The sequence below is a fragment of the Erinaceus europaeus genome, chromosome 13 (genome assembly GCF_950295315.1).
Source record: "Erinaceus europaeus chromosome 13, mEriEur2.1, whole genome shotgun sequence".
Classification (NCBI taxonomy): Eukaryota; Metazoa; Chordata; class Mammalia; order Eulipotyphla; family Erinaceidae; genus Erinaceus; species Erinaceus europaeus.
In genome coordinates, this window is record NC_080174.1 from 40,010,518 (window position 1) to 40,024,669 (window position 14,152).

General features: G+C 40.6%; 1 protein-coding gene across 1 annotated transcript; it reads right to left on the reverse strand.

Moving 5' to 3' along the window:
- Positions 1-5,105: 5,105 nt before the first annotated feature.
- Positions 5,106-13,912, reverse strand: SYF2 (SYF2 pre-mRNA splicing factor). The gene is made up of 7 exons (XM_007522622.3): positions 13,677-13,912; positions 13,338-13,448; positions 11,294-11,419; positions 10,324-10,441; positions 8,803-8,893; positions 7,639-7,737; positions 5,106-5,421 (listed from the first exon to the last, which is right to left on the reverse strand). Exons 1-7 carry the CDS (start codon positions 13,854-13,856, stop codon positions 5,256-5,258), a joined length of 891 nt encoding a protein of 296 aa, XP_007522684.3. The 5' UTR covers positions 13,857-13,912; the 3' UTR covers positions 5,106-5,255.
- Between the last annotated feature and the right edge of the window lie 240 nt (positions 13,913-14,152).

Here is a 14,152-nt window from a genome sequence, read left to right on the forward strand (position 1 = left end):
TATAAATTTGTTGTATACTGACTAAACTAGTTTGAGGGATGTTGGATCTTGTCAAAGCCTTCTTCGCATCTATTGAAATAATCATGTGATTTTGGTTATTCTTTTGTTGATGTGGTGGCTCACATTTATTGATTTATGTATATTAAACCAGCCTTGCATCCCAGGATAAAAAGAGAAGTATGAATACTGGATGATTTCACTCATAGACAGAGCTTGACACACAAGAACAGAAAAGGAAAATGCAAAGCAAAACTTGGCCTGGGTTTTCTGTATTACACCTAAGCAAAGGACTCCAGGAACAGAGTGCAGAGAGGAAGCTGGTGGGTCTTTGGTATCCTGGTGTATGATGATGGTGGAAAAGGACCTAAGTTGAGGTGAGAGAATTTTATAGAATCTATCATGGAGAGATGAGAAATTGTACCCATGTGTCGACAACTATACTATAACCCATTAACTTCCAACAAAATGATAAGAAGATGAAACTTGTCCTTTCAAAGTAACCCTCATTCTCCTAAAAAGAATGAAGTTATTGATTCTAAAACTATATAAAGGATCTCAAATTTTATTCTATTCTTCCGTTTCCTCCCTCCACATAGAATCAGAAGATCTTCAGTTAGAAAGCAATTTAAAGTTTGTTTGTCCTACACATAGTCTGAATAAATCTCATTCTAGGTCTAGTGTTTACAAAAAAAAAAAAGAAGAATAGAAAAAAAAAAGAAGTCGAACCCAAAATTGTAGGTATTATATGATCACATTTGTAAAACTCAGAAACTGACCAACTCTCTCAGGTGACATAAGCCAACATACCATTTATTTTTGGGGGGAGAGTCTGACAGGGAAAGGTCCCAAGGGATACCTTGATGACTTGACCTGGCTGGTGGGTGCCCAACTTTACAGAAATGTGTTGTGATGGGAGTCGGGCGGTAGTGCAGCCAGTTAAGCACAGGTGGTGCGAAGTGTAAGGATCCCGGTGCGAGCCCCCAGCCCCCACCTGCAGGGGAGTCGCTTTCACAGGCAGTGAAGCAGGTCTACAGGTGTCTTCTCTCCCCCTCTCTGTCTTCCCCATCTCTCTCCATTTCTCTCTGTCCTATCCAACAACAATGACATCAGTAACAACAACCCCAACAACAATAAAACAACAAGGGCAATGAAAGGGAATAAGTAAATATTTTTTTAAAAAAAGAAATGTGTTGTGACATAACATAGCGCTGCTATAGGAACGTGATTGGCTGGAGCTATTGTCAGTCTGACAGACTGGAGTAAATGTGACTGAAGTCCCAAGTGACCGAAGTCTGGCCTTCTTTGCCCAATGGCCGCGGGCATGGGATTCGGATTCCAACAAGGAGATGGCAAGAGAATGGCTTTTCCTGGGACTTGAACACACGTGCTAGTTACCTTTCTCATCTAGCCGAATCTTACCCCCAATTCCCCCTGCGCTTTCTGTGGGACACAGTGAGACCAATTGAGGCTTCCCAGGACCCACCTCCCATTTTTATTGCTCTTGTTATTATTGCTGTTGTTGTTGGATAGGACAGAAACTGAGAGAGTAGGGGAAGGCAGACACCTGCAGACTTGTTTTACTGCTTGTGAAGCAACCCCGCTGCAGGTAGGGAGCCAGGGCTCGAACTGGGATCCTTGTGCTGGTTCTTGGGGTTCACACCATGTGCAATTAACCTGCTGCACTACCACACGGCCCCCCCATAATTTCCTATATAGTGGTGCCTAATATATTAAAGTTCCATGCTGCTGTACTGCCATTATATAGCTTTGTTTGTTTAAAGTCTCTTCTCTTACACACCACCACAGCCAAAGTCTTCTTTATTATATACAACAGAAATGTAAGAATTCATTTTTATGAATACTCAGTGCACTTGATACATTCCACATCAGCTTTGTAAGGGTGCAAGTTACATCTGTGGTTCGTTTATGTAAGGATTTCATTAACCAATAAAAGTCCATACTATCCCTCTCCTCCTCCAGTTGGACACAGTAACTTTTCTACAATTATTTCACGAGGGAACCCTATGAAGTTCCCACAAGGGGGCAGTCAGCCACTGAGCTGCTCTTTCATTGTTGGCCCTTACTTCCCAATCTCTAATTTGCTATCAGATCCTGTCCTTGTGCAGGTGGACCTCTGAGCAACAACAGGAGACCGCAAGATCAGTCCTTCTTTAAGGGTTACTAGTTCATTTGTAAAGATGATAAATGCCAAAATGGGATGTTGTAAATTGCGATATGTTTCTAGTGTTTTAAATTTTGTCTTTCATCCATGTGCCACCTAGGGTGGGTGTATTTCTGAAAACATTGGATATTTTTTGTATTTCATTTCCAACTGAAGAAACACACACCGTCCCCCTCTGACACTCGTTACACACATAGACGAACTTCAGCCTGATGAGCTGTCAGTCTCCCAGTTTTTTTTTCTCCCAGTTTCTTGTGACCTCTCCAGCCTGTAAAGCCTCTAACAGCCTATAGGTACCCTACTCTCCCTAAAATAAACAAAAAAAAACTTACGACCTCTGGAGGCCAGGCGGTAGCATAGCAGGTTAAGTGCACATGGAGCGAAGTGCAAGGACTGACTTAATCACGGTTTGAACCCCTGGCTCCCCACCTGCAGGAGGGTCGCTACACAAGCAGTGAAACAGGTCTACAGGTGTCTTTCTCTCCGCCCCCCCGTCTTCCCCTTCTCTCTCAGTTTCTCTCTATCCTATCCAACAAGAATGACAGCAATAACAACAATAATAATTTAATAATGAACAAGGGCAAAAAGGGGGAGGGAATAGCCTCTAGGAGCAGTGGATTTGTAGTGCAGGCACTTCTTCTAGCGTTTGCCCTTCTTCCGTAGCCAGTCAACAGTGTCAGGTTGAGCCTGATGTAAAGTTTCGAGACCTCCTTTGAATCTGGAGAGGTGGCAGTCATTGACTATGTGGGTCATAGTCTGTCTGTAGCCGCAGGGGCAGTTCGGGTGGTCTCTGGCTCCCCAGCGATGGAACATAGCGGCGCACCGGCCATGGCCTGTTGGATAGCGATTGAGGAGGGCCCAATCATAACTGAGCCCCAGCAATAACTCTGGAGGCAAAAAAATAAAATTTTTTTAAAAACCACCTTACGACCTCACCCACCAAAAGGTTTTGGGGGTGGGCAAAGTTAATCTAAAGCTATGCTGTTTAGCCAATGTTGCTATTGTTTAATATGTACATGTATGTATTTATATAGAGAAACTGAGAGGCGAGGGGAGAGAGGAAGACAGGTACCTGTAGCACTGTTTCACTACTCATGAAGCTCTCCCCTACAGGTGAAGACAAGGGGCAGGGCTTAGATCCAGGGTTTTTTTATCTTTATTTTTTGGGACAGCCAGAAATTGAGAGGAAGGGGCTTGTGAAGCTTTCCCCCTGCAGGTGGGGGCTGGGGACTTGAACCTGGGTCCTTGCGCACTATAACATGTGCACTCATCCAGGTGCACCACCAGCCGGCCACAGACCCAGGTTTTTGTGCACTTCAGATCTAGAGCCTTCTATGAACAATCTGTACTCACAGCTCTTGAAGTCTTTGCATTATATATGCAGAGTCCTACCGTTCGTCATGGCCCTGACCAGGTTTTGACCGATACTAGGCAAGCAGTTAGCAGTCTACAAGCTAATCCTGCATACTTAGAATACACTTTGCCAGGTCATGGCGAATTATGTTTTCAAAGTGCATTGCCAGATTTTATTTAACAATATTTTAAAGTTTATTGTTTAAGGCTACTGCAATATTCAGGATCAAAGAACTAGAACTAAAGGTACTTGGCATAGAAATATATTCAACATATTTTCAGAAGTAACATCAAGTCCCAGTAACCAAATGATACAAAATGCTAACAGAAGTAGAAAATGGCACATCTATTTTTAAAAGGTAACATCAATCACCAGTAGTATTAAATGTTAAATTGTCGTTAAGCACAGAAATTGATTTGTGAAATTTTCTGAGTTTCAAATTTCTTTTTAAACATTTTTATTTTTATTAGAGGGGCTAGAGTAAGTACTTCTCATGGTGATGCTAGAGACTGAACCTGGGATCTCAGAGCCACAGGCATGAGAGTCCTTTGCAGAACCATTATGTTGTTTCCCCAGCCCCAGATTTCTATTAATTTGGATTATTTCAACTAGATATCTAGCATTTTAATCAGCATGTAAAACCTATAGCAATATTTATCTCTGGACATCTATTATTTTGGACAGTTAGCATTAAAATAACTGCTGTTACAATTGTATTGTGATCCTTATTTTTTAAGTTTTTATCTTTCAGATAAATACTGAAATATGTAATGAAATTACAGATTCAAAAAAAAGAAATCACAGATCCGGTATTTGCTTCAAAGAAACATGTACAGAAATGAAGATAAAACAAAACTAGCTATGAGTTGATTGCTAACTTGGGTGTATGAAATTAAAAGTATCATTCTATCTTCTGATTGTTTTAAATTTCCCATTATATAAAAATTACTATATATATATTATCTTGTTTTAAAGTGTTTAGAAGGAATTCTTTATTATTATTAGAAAGAGACAGAAAAGAACTTGAGAGGGGAGGGGAAGATAGTCAGTCACCTGAAACCTTGTTTCACCACTCATGAAGCTTTCCCCCTGCAGGTGGGAATGAGGGGCTTGAACCCAGGTCCTTGTACACTGTAGTGTGTGCACTTAAGCAGGTGCACCACCACCTGGCACCTTTAGAAGGAATTCTACTGCAAAGGATACCTGCTTCTTAAAAGCAGAGCTACACATGATTGTTATCCACATAGGAGTATGTTACTTCCTGAACTTGGTCACACAGTCACAGGAAGGGCATGTACCAACTCCCACCTCAGAGGCATTGTTTCAGTCTATAATTCCAAATGGTTTCTGAACCCAGCTCTAAATTTTGTCAGATTCGTAACAATACTAAAGCAATAATGACTGTATTTGTATATAATGGAAGTAATTTTAAGTCCAAAATGCTTCAAAGATTAAAGTCATACACATTTAAAATACATAGAAAAATATTAAAATTTATACAAAAGTTAAGTTTTTACTAATCAAGTACACTGTAAGAAATCTTTTATCCTACCACAGAAAGTAGAAATATACATTTAAGAAAAAACATTTATTCTAAATGCTGCGTGAAAAGGCATAGACTTAGTTCTGTTTCACTGGTTTGAATTCAATGAGAAGTTTAATATACTAGCAGAAATTTTCACTCCATTCTCAAATATCTAAAAACAGTACAGAAAGGTATTATACAGCTGTTCCTCTTTCTAAATTCTGTTTAATTTCAGCTGTGTATTTCCCATAGAATCTTTCAGCTTTCTTGTTGAATTTGGCATTCCTTTCATTAATGTAGTCAATATCTGCATCATCATTATAAGGTCGTCTCCGGCTATATTTGTCTCGTTTTTCAATTCTGGAAGAAAAATAAAACAATTAACAAAACTCAAATTTTCTTTATTTTTTTTTTTATACCTTCATAAAGCCCAACCAAATAGTTACCAAGAGAATCAACTGGATGAGAAGGTGAGGGTGTAGGCTGCAGAAGTACAAATCTGTTTTCACCAAGATCAATAAAGCTAAAGTTCCTTAAAATAAGAGAGTCACAAGGGGGCCAGGTGGTGGCGCACCTGGCTAAGCACACACATTACAGTGTGCAAGGACACAGGTTCAAGCCCCTGGTCCCCAACTGCAGGGGCAAAGTTTCACAAGTGGTAAAACGGCTGCAGATGTCTCTCTTGTCTCTACCTCCTCCTCTCTAAATTTCTCTGTCTCTATCCAATAATAAAATGAATAAAATTTTCGAAAAAATAAAACAAAAATAAAAAAGAGGGGGCCAGGCGGTGGCGCACCTGGCTAAGCGCACACATTACAGTGTGCAAGGACCCAGGTTTGAGCCCCTGGTCCCCACCTGCAAGAGAGAGCGAGCTTCACAAGTGGTGAAGCAGGTCTGCAGGTGTCCCTCTCCCTCTCCCTCTCTATCTCCCTCACTCCTCTTACATCTCTGGCTATCTCTGTCCAATAAATAAAGATAATAAAAAAATTTGTAAATAAATAAAAATAAATAAAAAAGAGAGTCACAGGTATAGTGGCCCGGGAGATGACAAAATGGATAAAATGGACTCTCAAGCATTGGGTCTCAAACTCCTCAGTTCAATCCTTGCCATTGCAATATATAGAGCATATGGACTATGAAATTCAGCAAATACAAACTCATCTTCAGGAAAATTCTACAAGAGGAATAGAACTATACACATAAATTAGTACATAAAAGAATTTAAGTACTAGTTAATAACTATTTTAATGATAACCACAGCTAACAGGAAGTAAATAGTATATGCTAGATAATTTCTTCTTCTTCCTTCTTTTCTCTGTCTGTCTCTTTCTTTCTTAAACCAGAGCACTATTCAAGCTCTGGTTTATGGTGGTGCAAGGGATTGAACCTGGAACTTCGGTACCTCAGGCATGAGTCTCTTTGCAAAACCATTATGCTGTCTCTCCGACTTACAAGATACTGTTCTTTTATTATTATTATTTTATTATTTATTTATTCCCTTTTGTTGCTCTTGTTGTTTTATTGTTGTTGTTACTGATGTCATCATTGTAGGACAGGACAGAGAGAAATGGAGAGAGGAGGGGGGACAGAGGGGGAGAGAAAGATAGACATCTGCAAACCTGCTTCACCACCTGTGAAGTGACTTCCCTGCAGGTGGGGTGCCAGGGGCTCGAACCCGGATCCTTACTCCAGTCCTTGCACTTTGCGCCATGTGCGCTTAACCCGCTGCACTACCACCCGACTCCCACAAGATACTATTCTTAATGCTCTGAGTTTAGTAGCCTCCTAAATACAAATTCTGCTCAAATATTCATCCCTATCAACATCAATAAGCATAACTAAAACTGAGGTACACAAAAAAAAAACTGAGGTACATATATTAAAACATTCTTCTTCAAATCAAATTACTGAGTATCAAAGTAAAAGAGCAATTTTTATACATTTCCAAGATTTAATCATAGCAGCTCAATTTCCTCAAGTTTGTATCTCCATTCCAAATTATATGGAATAGACTCAACCTGTGCTTGCCATCTGTCACTAAAACCACCACAGATAATAAGCCAGGGATTAACAAATGTAATTTCCGTGCATTCAATTCATCCTAAGCATAGTGTCCATTTTTCCATTGCGCATTTAAAATTTCAAGCTGTGGGGGCTGGGCGGTAGTGCAGCAGGTTAAGCGCACATGGCGCAAAGCGCGAGGGCCGGCGTAAGGATCCCAGTTCAAGCCCCCAGCTCCCCACCTGCAGGGGTTCACTTCGCAAGCAGTGAAGCAGGTCTGCAGGTGTCTATCTTTCTCTCCTCCTCTCTGTCTTCCCCTCCCCCTCTCCATTTCTCCCTGTCCTATCCAACAACAACAGCTATGACAACAATAACAATAATAACTACAACAAGGACAACAAAATGAGAAAAATGGCTTCCAGGAGCAGTGTATTCATAGTGCAGGCACCAAGCCCCAGCAATAACCCTGGAGGCAAAAAAAAAAAAAAAAAAAAAGACTCATGTGGCCCATACTTTAAAAAAAGAAATAAAATAAATAAACAAATAGAATTTCAAGCTGCTATGCTGAATACTTACTGTTTTTCCAGATCTATGACCATCCTATCAATTTCCTCTGTGGAAGGCACATGTGTTCCATGAAGAAGACTGTTAGATGTTGGGAAAAACTCTTCTCCACTGCAAAGGCAATAAAATTGACTTAGAGTAACACTACAAATGTGCTATATTTTCAATTTTTATATTTTTTGTTTTTAACTTATTATTATTGTTATTAACTCATTATTATTGTTGTTGTTGGAGAGAGAGGAGACTAGCACACTAAAGCTTCCTTCAGTGTGGTGGGGGGCCAGGCTCGAATCTGGCTGTACACAGGTCAGTAGCAGCATACAATCCACATGAGTTATTTCACTGACCCATATTTTCAACTTTTGAACTAAGCTATTACATATGATGAGAGACAAAATGCAAACATAAATTTGTGAGACTTATTTTTTTTTGCCACCAGGGTTACCATTAGGGCTCAGTGCCAGCACTGCTCTCAGAAGCCATTTTTTCCTTTCTTCTTTTTCCCTTCTAATTTTTATTAGATAGGACAGAGAGAAACTGAAAGAAGAGGGGGAGGTAGACCCTTTCAGACCTGTTTCACCACTCATGAAGTGTCTCCCCCTTGCAGGTGGGGAGTGGGGAGCTCAAACCCAGGTCCTTGTGCTTGGTAATATGTGGAATGAACATGTGACACAGCAGGTACACTATCTAGGTGAACTACCTTGACAGTCCAACACCATGAGATATAACCACACCTTATGTGCTAACGTATCCTCAGTGGCTATTTCCATATCTCACAGCAGAGTTTAGTGACAGAGACCATATGACCCACAAAGTCTAAAATACAGTGACTATAATTATCTATGTACTGAATACACAACCACCAGTACTAGAATACCTAATTAGAAAGACAACCAGGGGTGGGGTCAGGTGATGGCACACATTTGAGTGCACCTCTTAAAATGTGCAAGGACCCAGGTTTGAGCCCCCAGTCCCACCTGTAGGGGGTAGCTTCACGAGTGGTGAAGCAAGGCTGCAGGTGTCTCTCTTCTTATCATCCACTTCCTTCTCAATTTCTGGCTATCTCTATCCAATAAAGATAATTAAAAAAATGTTTTAAAATATGAAAGAAAAGAAAGACAACATATACAAACACATCAGGATGAAAATAGACTTTCATCAATCCTGTTAACTTACTGTTTTTCTCTTAATCTTTCATATGTTTCCATGTCGGGTTTGATCTGTTTGGTCAACCGATGATACTGACGTAACTGGGCAGCAGCATAGTCTAAAAAAAAAAAGAAAGAAAATCAGAAGTGATATATTTTCTCGGCTGATCACTACTACTCAGAAGAAAAATAAATATTATTAGCAATATAGGCACTAACCACTAACTTAAGCATAGCTTCCATCCTGAAGATGCTGACAATAAGCCCTAACTAACTTTACCAAACAGAAAACAAAAATGCAGCTGACTGAACAATAGCATTTTTGGGTTTTTTTCTTTTTTAATTTCTGCCCTCATACATGTATTTCCTTGGGTTTAAGCCTTGCCCAACCCCTACCATGCTGAGGGAACCTGTGGTATATTTCTGTCTGCCTTGCTATCTTAAAAAGCTGGCCTACAGTTCTGAAATCCCAGTGATACATATAGTCTTCTTTAATTTTAAAAAGAAAATATTTGAAACAAACCAAAAAAGAAGAAGAAATTTTAAAAAGGGCTGGGGTAGATAGCATAATGATTTATGCAAAGAGACTTTCATCCCTGAGACTCTACAGTCCCAGGTTAAATTCCCCGTACCACATCAGCCAGAGTTGAACAGTGCTCTGGTTTAACAAATAAAATAATAATAGGGAGTCAGGCGGTAGTGCAGAGGGTTAAGCTCATGTGGTGTGAAGCACAAGGACTGGCTTAAGGATCTCGGTTCGAGCCCTTGGCTGCCCACCTGTAGGGGAGTCACTTCACAAGTGGTAAAGCAGGTCTGCAGGTGGCTATCTTTCTCTTTCCCTGTCTTCCCCTCCTCTCTCCATTTTTCTCTGTCCTATTTAGCAACGACGACATCAATAATAACTACAACAAGGGCAACAAAAGGGAAAATTTTTTTTTAATTTTTTAAAAAAAAGAAACTGTGATTTCATAGCCTCAAGTGAAAATATATTTAAAATAATAATAATAAATTCTGGGCAACAAAAGGGAATAAATAAATAAACATTAAAAATAAAAAAAAAATTCCTGGGGCCAGTTGATGACACACCTGATTGAGCACACACGCTACAATACACGTGGACCCAAGTTCAAGCCCCAGTCCCTACCTGTGGGAAAGCTACTTCAAAAGTGATGAAACAGTGCTACAAGTGTCTCTTTCTCCCTCTTAATCCCCACTTCCCTCTCAATTTCTGTCTCCATCCAATAAATACATAAATAATATTTTAAAAGAAAGAAAAGGGCTAGGGAGACAGCATAGTGGTTATGCAAAAGGCTTTCATGGCCAAGGCTCTGAGATTCCAGTTTCAGTTTCTAGCACCACAAGCTAGAGCTGAGCAGAACTCTGATCTTTCTTTCTGTATCTCATATTTCTATGTTTCTCTCATTACAATTAATATTTTATTTAAAAATAATAAAGAAAATACTCCATAAAGAAGAGTACAGGAGCACCGAAACACTGAAGACAATGCTTATCAAATAGGCCTATTAGAGAAAGAAGTGGTTTATCTTACCTGAAAATCCCAGGTCAGGGTTTTTCCTCTTCTTTTTCCTTTCCCACCTTTCAGCATCTTCGGCACTGATTTCCAGCAACTTCACTCTCTCATAGTCTTCCCCTCTTGCAGCACATTCCTAAAAAAGGGTCAGGGAGATGGCTCAGCAACATACAGCACAAGACTTGAATGCCTGAGGGCCCATGCTTAATCAGTAGCATCACCATAAGTCAGACTGAGCAGTGCCCTGGTCTCTCTCATAAAAATAATTATTTTGAAGATGATGATGAAAAGATCTGGTATGTACTGCTATGATACAGGCAATTATTTCACCTTTTTTCTTTATTTTAAATCAAGATTCAACAGTGTTATCAAACAATACTTTAAAAATAAGAATACTTGAAGGAAACTGTCAATCTGCTATAGTAATCCTAAAATGTAATCACAATTAGAAAATAATACTACTCAGGGGTCGGGCGGTAGCACACCTGCAGGATGGTCACTTCACAAGCGGTGAAGCAGGTCTGCAGGTGTCTTTTTTTCCCTCCCCTTCTTGGTCTTCCCCTCCTCTCTCCATTTCTCTCTGTCCTATCGAATAACAATGACAGCAACAACAACAACAATAATGATAAACAAGGGCAACAAAAGGGAAAAACAGCCTCCAGAAGCAATGGATTATAATTCAGACACCGAGCCCCAGCAATAACTGTGGAGGCAAAAAAAGAAAATACTACTACTCAATACTCACCAGGTATAAGGTCCTCTTTTAAATGTTTTACAGGCACTGACTCATTTAACTCATAATTCACTCAAATTAATCATAATAATCCCTATTTTACAGAAAAGAAAACAAAAGCAAGCTAGTAAAAAGCTGAGCCCAGCTTTGAACTTTGACAGTCTGGCTCAAGTGTACAAAATAAACATGCTCGACTGTCTCAATAACAGAATGACTGAATAAACAACTTATAAAGATAGCACAATAGCTTCTAACCTTTTTCTTTTCTTCTTCCTGCAGCTCCCATTCCAAACGAGCTTTTTTGGCTTCCCAATTTGCAGGTAACTTAAGTCTTTTATCTTCTTCCACAACTTCTTGGTGATTTAATTTACGAGCTTCATTCTGATACCAAAGCACAAAGAGTTTGTCAGCTGAAACATGAAATTAAATCCAAAGAGATCCCCCTCCTTTGAAGTTGGTCAGGTAAGACATACAAATAAGGCGACCCTGTTTTATATAGATAGAAAAGAATTTTTTTTTAATTCCTTTTTCTTTTTTTATCAGAGCACTGCTCAACACTGGCATATATTGGTGCTGGGAATTGAACCTGGGGTCTCAGAGCTTCAGGCATGAAATCCATTTGAGAACCATTATGCTATCTCCCCAGACCCTTTTAGTTTTAGTGCCTGTATGATGACACCACTACTCTCAGCAGCCATTTTTCCTTTTTTTTTTTTAACTTCTTTTATTTGATAGGGCAGAGAGAAACTGAGAGCGGAGGTGGGAGATAGAAAAGGAAAGAGAGGAGGTTGGGCAGTAGCGCACTGGGTTAAGTGCACACAGTAGGTAGTGCAAGGACCTGCTCAAGGATCCCTGTTTGAACCCTCTTCCTTTTTTTTAAAAAAAATTTTTTATATTTATTTATTTTCCCTTTTGTTGCCCTTGTTTTTTTTTGTTGTTGTTGTTGCTGTGGTTATTATTGTCGTTATTGATGTCGTTGTTGTTGGATAGGTCAGAGAGAAATGGAGAGAAGAGGGGAAGACAGAGGGGGAGAGAAAGACACCTGCAGACCTGCTTCACCACCTGTGAAGCAACTTCCCTACAGGTGGGGAGCAGGGGGCTTGAACAGGGATCCTTCCAACGTTCCTTGCACTTTGTTCCTTTGCGCTTTGTGTGCTTAACCCACTGTGCTATGGCCGGATTCCCATTGAACTCAACTCTCTTCGTTACCTATCAATTTCTCTGCCTCTATCCAATAAATAAATAAAACTTAATAAATAAAAATAAATATTTAAAATTTATCTACTTGAAAAGGCTAACATTTAACTTGATATTATTGTAGCAAAATAAAAAAAAATTCATGTGATGCATCCTGTAAAAAAAATGTGTGTTGGGGGTCGGGCAGTAGTGCAGCAGGTTAGGCGCACACAACGCAAAGTGCAAGGACCAGCGTAAGGATCCAGGTTCCAACTCCCCGGCTCCCCACCTGCTGGGGAGTTGCTTCACAGGCGGTGAAGCAGGTCTGCAGGTGTCTTTCTCTCCCTCTATCTATCTCCCCTCCTCTATTTCTTTCTGTCCTATACAACAACAACAACGGCAAAAATAACAATAATGACAACAACAAGGGCAACAAAATGGGAAAAACAAAAAAATAGCCTCCAGGAGCAGTAGATTCATAGTGCAGGCACCGAACCACAGCTATAACTCTGGAGGGAAAAAAAAATGTGTTTATTCATTAGGTCAGCTTTTTCTGGGCAAAAATATACATATACACATAGCAACTGCTTGCTAGATCTAACTCTAACATAAACTAACTTCTTTTGTTTTAATTTCTTTAACTTGGATACCTCTCTCTTCCTCCAACTCTTTTATCTGTCTAATAACGTCTTACTATTCTAATAGTTTATGTGACACCTCTTACATAAAGCACTTCCTGGAATACCTCCTGAAGCCCACCCAAATAACATTAATCTCTTCTCGACATTCCCAGGACAATTTGTACTAACTCTAGGCTAAAGTCTAACTCCATTTACCTTCTAGACAAAGTCATAGACTCTACCTTAGAGTAGGGACCGTATCTTATTCATCTGGTTCACTGCCCTCATCTAACGAACCGCTGACAATTGTTTTATTGTTATTTTTAATGAAGCGACAAGCAGTTCTCTCAGTGGACGGGTTTCTTTCAGTCTCTAACTCTATGTACTTCCCTAGGTAAAATAAGAAGTTTGTTAGAATCATAGCAAAGTCGCTTCCTCATCCAACGCAAACGCCCACGCTCCATACCTGATAACAGGTCTCCTCTGATCCTGGGATTACTCACCCGCTTCAGGTGCAGCTCCCGGAATTTACGTAGTCTCTGTTCGCGCTTCTGGGCGGCCAAATCCTCTGATGCCGCAAGTGGCTGCTCCTCCTCCGCAGTGTTCGCCCGCACCTGCGACAAAAAGGGCCGGCGGGCATGAGACAAGGCTGGCTGATACCCGGGAGTCTAGGCCAATCGTCCTCGACGGTCTGGACAGGCCGTCCCCTGTGTCAGCGCTTCCCAAGCAATGCACTCAGGCATCGCCACCACCCTGTCTCTTCTCAGTGTCCTGACCCACAAAACAAAGCAAAGAGAAAAAGAAAGGGAAGACAATTTCTGAGTAAAGCCAAGAGCACTTACCAGCTCAGCTACAGTCTCAGCCGCCATCACAAGCTTTCTTTTACTTCCGGCAACAGAGCACTTCCGTCGACCTTTGCCACGCCCTGCAGGCTTATTAATAGCGCCATAAGCCCCACCCCTTCCGGGCATACCCTGGAACCAGTAGTATCTGGAACCTATCGCTGTTCCTCTATTAACCATGGGGGGTTTTCGATTGGGTACGACATTGCGCAGCCGCAGAGAGTCACAGAGGCGGGGTCAGGAAGGATGAGGCTAGGGAGTAGACGTGGCTTCCTCGCTTATGCAAGAGGCTCACTGAAGTTCTTTACTAAATTTAGCATGGTAAAGTGTGTCACAACCATGCCCCAACACAGTTGTTTTTTTTTTTAATATTTACTTATTAATGTGCAAGATAGGTAGAGTGAACCAGAGCATTCACCACTCTGCCACATGTGATGCAGAGGTTGAACTCTGGACCTTATGCTTGAGATCCAAGG

Coding starts and splice junctions, on each gene's coding strand:
- SYF2 (XM_007522622.3), bottom strand. CDS start 13,856: ATGGTTAATAGAGGAACAGCGATAGGTTCCAGATACTACTGGTTCCAG. Junction 11,420..13,337: donor GGGAGCTGCACCTGAAGCGG/GTGAGTAATCCC, acceptor CTTTGGTATCAG/AATGAAGCTCGTAAATTAAA. Junction 5,422..7,638: donor GTCATAGATCTGGAAAAACA/GTAAGTATTCAG, acceptor TTTTTCTTCCAG/AATTGAAAAACGAGACAAAT.